Consider the following 6,144-nt stretch of genomic DNA (forward strand, 5'->3'; position numbering starts at 1 on the left):
GGTTGATCACTCCTTAGGTAGTCCTCCTCCCCTAGACTCTATTTTTATTTCTTCTCCTGCATGTTTTGTACTACATGTACCTACGACATCTGCATCGGTCTAGGTTCACTACTCCCCCTCCATCCCTTGCCCTCTTGAAGCTCCTCAGTTTGTCTTCTCGACCACCCCACCATCCTTCCTTCCACACCCCCCCTCCTCCACCTCATCCCTCTCTAGTCCCCGTCACCCTTACAATCTCAGGCCTCACCCCCCCCTCTTTGGGGAATGCACTACATCCTCTGGCTTGGGTCTAACCCCCTCCTCCCAACCTCCCAAATCGATCAAAGGGCACAAATCCCACCTTTCTAAATCCATCCTTATTGTTAGGGTAGAAGTAGCCTCGAGCAGACAATCTTCTCTCGACTGGGTACTTAGAGCCATGAACACCCATCACTGTCCACCCCCATGAAGTGGCTCTCCTTTAACTACAAGGGCATGGCTAGTGTGCATAAAAAGCTAGCCCTCAGAAGGCTCTTCGAGTCCGAGCCTGTCGACATCATATTCCTACAAGAAACTTTGGCAGTGGCTAACCACACTTCCTGCACCCCCTGCTCAATAAAGCATGGTTGGATCTTCTAATCCCTTGATGTCATAGGGAGATCTGGAGGATTAGCCTTGGGATATAATCCCCACACCATTTAACTTAAAGCCTCCTAGGACGGAGCTAGATTTATTGGCATGGACATCTTCTAATCTGAATTGGGGATGGATCTTTGCTTGATCAATGTATATGACCCATGTCAACACAGAGAGGCCTTCTGGAACCACTTGCTCAAACTTTCCCTCACCGCCCCAGATAATCTCATTCTTGGCGGTGACCTGAATTTCTCCATAGGTTTTGGGGAATCTTGGGGGACAAATGCATAGGTGGATTCACTCACAGAGACCATGGAATTACTACTAGAACAACATCATCTGATGGATATCCCTATGATAAAAATTCTTCCCACCTGGAGGAACCAGAGAGTGGGTGAGGCAGCCCTGACTGGGAGACTAGATCTATTTTTGATAAAGGACTCTCTGATACAAAAAATCTCCCTCTATAGACAATGGGTGCATTGTGGAGGTATATCAGACCATTCCCCATTCTACATGGAGATGAAGGGTCCCTCACAAAAGCCTATGGAACCACATAAATTCAACTCCACTTGGCTTGCAGATCCATCCTACATACAATTGGTCTCTGACTGCTGACTATCTAATCCACTAGACACAGGGAGATCCCTAGTAGAGGGTTTTTGTAACAACCTCACCAAGCTCAAGAGACTCTCCATTAACTCGGAAAAAGAAAAAACCAAGAGGGATGACCAAACCCTGGAAGATATTGAACTATCATTGGCTACCCTTCTGGATGAGCAAGGTCGAGGTTTTACATCAGCTGAAGCAAAGTCTCATCTCATAAATTTGGAAAACAAGAGATCAAAAATCTTAAAGGAGAGGTAAGAAACCGGAGGCTCCGGAGCTATGCAATCTAGCTAAAGGCTAGAGATGAAAACACTAAATTCTTCCAAAATTATGCAAAGGGAAGGAAATTCACCAATACTATCTGGGAAATTCCCATGGAAGATGGGGGTACAACGAAAACCTTCCATTAGCTCTTTTGCCTTAGGAACACACATTTTAGGAACCTTTCCAAGGCTCCCCGTGGAACCACCTTGCTGAAATTGTCAGAATTGTGGGACATTTCCCCAACAATGACATGGCAGAGGAACTCTCAACCCTTGTCACTCCGACAAAGCTAGAAGGCACTCTAAAATGGTTCAAAAAAGACAGAAGTCCAGGGTTGGATGGCTAGACTATAGAATTCTAAATTTCCTTCTACGAGCTCATTGGACAGGATTTACTGAAGGTGGTGGAGGAATGCAGGACTTCTAGATGTATGTATGAGGCCATTAACACCACTTTCATTTCTCTGATCCCAAAAGCTGACTCCCCCATATCCTTCAATGATTTCTGCCCCATCTCCCTTTGCAATTTCCTATATAAAATCATTGCCAAGATTCTTGCAAATTGTCCTCGACCCATCCTATTCCATCACATCTCCCCAGGGCAATTTGCTTTCCTTCAAAACAAACAAATTCACGAAGCTATAGGAACTGGCCAAGAAGCCCTCCATTCCATCAAATCAAAAAATCTCAAAGGGGCTATCCTCAAAATTGATCTTGTTAAAGCATTCGATTAGGTCAGCTGGCTCTATATCAAGATGATCCTCACCCACCTAGGCGTTCCTCCTCCTTTCATAGATTGGATCATGTGTTGTATCACCTCGTCAACCTTCAATATTCTCATCAATGGCTCTACATCTAAATTATTCCATGCTAAGAGAGGCCTTTGGCAAGGATGTGCACCCTCCCCATTTCTATTTCTAATTTTCATGGAAGGTCTCAGCAGACTTATTGCATTGGCCAAGAGGGAAGGGAGATTACAAGGGCTGAAAATGAGTGACCAATGCTTCCTCACCCACTTACTCTTCATAAATGATTTACTTATATTCCTAAATGGAAGCCATAGGGACACATCCACCTTCCATGACATTCTCACTCTTTTTACCCTGGCCACCGGCATGGAAGTAAATCACTCCAAGCCCACCATCACCCTCTCTAATACATCTCCCCTGGAAGCTAGATATGCTCATCTAAAATTCCATTTTCTGAATCATCACTTGGAGGATTGTCTCAAGTATCTAGGGTTTTGGATCAAACCCCACTGTTACAGAATTGCAGATTGCATTTGGCTTGTTATCAAAATTGAGAAGCATATTAAAAATTGCAACCATAGATTCCTTTCAAGAGCCGAGCAGCTAGTCCTCATCAAGTCTGTTTTGGAGGGCACTCATGTTTATTGAATGTCATTGGCTTGGATACCTAAGGGAATCCTTGGATGCATACACAAGATCTACTACAGATTCCCCTGGAATGGATACAAAGAGTGAAAATCTTTTGCCCGGGTAGGATGGAAGCACATTGCCATCCCCAAGAAATGGGGAGGTTGGGGCCTAAAGGATCTAACCGTTTTTGCACAGGCTTTAGCAGCCAAGATGGGATGGATCTTGCTCACTACACAAATATCTGGACTGAAGTCTCCTACCACAAATATATCTGGCCTCACCATCTCATGGAATGGATTCGTTGGCCCACCTGGCCTCGATCAGGGGTATCCATGGTTTGGAGAGCATTGTTGCACACCTTGCCTTTCATCAGAGAGGGTCTAGCATGGAGAATAAATGATGGTGCCTCGACATGAATTGGCATGGATCCATGGACAGGCAGGGGGAATATGTACCAACTACCACCTAGCCTCATCCAATATCTCAACCAAAGGAATATCAATGTGATTGCACAGATTTTTGACCGGGAGAACAGCTCCATCTTCAAACAAGCCTAGATATCGACTCCTCTCTTGGGCATTCCAGAACATTGGCAGCAGACTTGGGAGGGGTACATCACTGCATTGAAGGAAGCCCATGTATGCATCAAAGAAGGGCTCGATGAACTTATATGGACCCCGAATGATCATGGTATGTATCCCCGAAAACAGGTTATCCACAACTAAGAATGCGCAAACCTCTTGTTCTTCTGGGCCAGTGGAGCAAGATCTGGAAACTCAAAGCGCCACCAAGAACTAGACTCTTCATGTGGAATGTACTCAGGAACAAAACTCCAACTGGTGCTAATCTTATGCACTGATCACACTTTGGCTGTTCTCTGCAAACAAGCTGAGGAGACAAATGACCATTTGTTCCTGCATTGCCCGCTGTGTGCACAGCTATGACAACATGTCACAACTCTTCTCTCCATTCTGGGTCGCTAGTAGGGACAATTGATACGTGAGGCATGAGACTCCTAGGTTACTGCAAACAATAATTCAAAAAATCAATGGCTTCCACTACTCATCTACTAGTCCATCTGGCTAACTAGAAACGACGTCATTTTTAAAGAAACAGAGGCCCGATGGCCACACACAACAGCAAAAATCATTGCAGCCTTCCATGAGATACCCGATGAATCTCACCCTCCATCAAATCACACTTGTACCACTGAGATAATAGATCATACCAAACCGTGGGTTTATTTTGATGGAGCTGCACAAGCTCAAGGGTGTGGGGGGGAAATTATCCTTCACCTATTTGAGCAACACCATTACAAAATCCAACTGGGATTGGGAGAGGGAACCAATAACTATGCAGAATTGATCTCGCTCAAGCATCTACTGCATTTTGCATTGGCACATTCATGCATAGATCTACAGATCTTTGGAGACTCCAAAATCATCATAAACTGGTTCAGTAACATCAACATTTTTCATGCACACACACTTAGAAACATCTTGGATGAAATTTTGGAATTCAAGGCACAATTTAACTCTATCACCTGTCAACATATTTACAGGGAACGTAACGAGGCTACTGACAAATTATCCAAGGAGGCCACGACACTCCCCCAAGGCTTGTGGATGATACAGGAACAACTTGGTGCAGAACAATATCAATATTATCACCGGCCCTACATTGATAGGGCATATCCGAGGGCGGACAGGCCCTAAATATTTTGGTTTATTATCAGTCGATACATAGTATCTAGATATGTATATATTTATGTTTTTCTTTGTTTTATGCTAGACATTTCGAGTACACCCTATGAGGTGAATTATGTACAGCCCTTTTTTGGAAATGGTTTCAGCCATAACTTATTCTGAACACTACTTGAATGGCTACGACCAATAGTGATGCATATACCCACTGCATCTACTTTATGTAATTTTTCAAAATTAATGAAAAGTTACAATTTTTCTTTGAGAAAAGAAATATTAAATTAAAAAAATCAAAATATTTATATAAATTAAATGGCAACATATTCTACTGGCTTTAGAAATAAAAATGGTTAATAACTCCTGAAAATAAAAAATAATACAAAACGGTAAGTTTCATTCTAACAACCAGTGCCTTCCAACTATTCTGTAAATATTAACGACACATAATCCCCATTTATATATTAAATTAAAAAAATCAAAATATTTATACAAATTAAATGGTAACATATTCTACTAGCTTTGGAAAGAAAAATGGTTCATAACTCCGGAAAATAAAAAATAATACAAAACGGTAAGTTTCATTCTAACAACCGGTGCCTTCCAACTATTCTGTTGACATTAACAACACATAAACCACGCAATATATTGCCATGATGTCAGCTATGCCATTATGCTGACATCATTACGACATGTAGTCTAACATGCTGGCAATTCTCCATTCAATCGATATCCACAATGTGCCAGCTTATCTTCCTACTTTTGAAATGTTGGAGTTGTGCGAGCTTATCTTCCTATTTTTGGAATGTTGGAGCTGGTATCGCTCCACTCCATTGCTTTGGGTTCACTCCATTCCAACGATGAACTGACACGGGCGGCCAACGAAGCATCACTTTCAATACCAGTCTCCTCTGAAATTGAAATACCAGAAATATCCTCATGATTAATCGCCTCTTTAAGCTCTGCCACTACCTCACTCACGCTGGGCCTACAAGACGGTTCAAGCTGAACACATCTCATACCTACTTTCATAACTCCAGCCATCGATTTCATGCTGTAACTTCCGCCCAACCTCTTGTCTATGATTTCTTTTATTTTTCCACCATTTTGATCCATCTCCATTACATACGGTGTCACCTGTAATTATCCCAAGTTAGCCATTAGGGGAACATGCACCACTAAATATTTATATTTTGGGAGATTGATGGTAGGATTTCTTACCCATCTGACGATGTTTAGTTCATGTACAGGGAGTTTTAGATCTATAGGTGGTCTGCCGCATATGATTTCCAACAAAACCACTCCAAAGCTGTACACATCACTCTTCTCTGTTAACATTTGAGTGCTGTAATACCTGAGTCCACATACATTTGGAACAAGCATGGTATAAATAAATAAAAGATAAAAATGATTCTGTTCTTATATTTTTTAATTTAAATTTTTTCTAAATAAAATTAATTAATACATAATTTTTAATCTTAAACTATTTAAAAAAATAAATTATAAATTCTAATAATATTTAATAAAATTATCTTACCATATATATATAATTTTAATAAAATTATTTTAGTCTTAAAC

At 41.5% G+C, this 6,144-nt stretch overlaps 1 protein-coding gene across 1 annotated transcript; it reads right to left on the minus strand.

The window, feature by feature from the left end:
* Positions 1-5,349: 5,349 nt before the first annotated feature.
* LOC149188174 (protein CYTOSOLIC ABA RECEPTOR KINASE 10-like) lies at positions 5,350-5,914 on the minus strand. The gene is made up of 2 exons (XM_089412952.1): positions 5,788-5,914; positions 5,350-5,703 (listed from the first exon to the last, which is right to left on the minus strand). Exons 1-2 carry the CDS (start codon positions 5,902-5,904, stop codon positions 5,353-5,355), a joined length of 468 nt encoding a protein of 155 aa, XP_089269078.1. The 5' UTR covers positions 5,905-5,914; the 3' UTR covers positions 5,350-5,352.
* Positions 5,915-6,144: the final 230 nt, after the last annotated feature.

The sequence above is a fragment of the Pinus tabuliformis genome, chromosome 3_1 (genome assembly GCF_031772625.1).
Source record: "Pinus tabuliformis cultivar Carrire ecotype Pingquan chromosome 3_1, CPIR1, whole genome shotgun sequence".
NCBI classification, from domain to species: domain Eukaryota; kingdom Viridiplantae; phylum Streptophyta; class Pinopsida; order Pinales; family Pinaceae; genus Pinus; species Pinus tabuliformis.

What these genes read in the sequence shown, in the direction of transcription:
- LOC149188174 (XM_089412952.1), bottom strand. Translation starts at nt 5,904, where the DNA reads ATGTTAACAGAGAAGAGTGATGTGTACAGCTTTGGAGTGGTTTTGTTG. An exon ending in AACTAAACATCGTCAGATGG is followed by an intron (nt 5,704 to 5,787) that starts GTAAGAAATCCT and finishes GGATAATTACAG; the next exon opens with GTGACACCGTATGTAATGGA.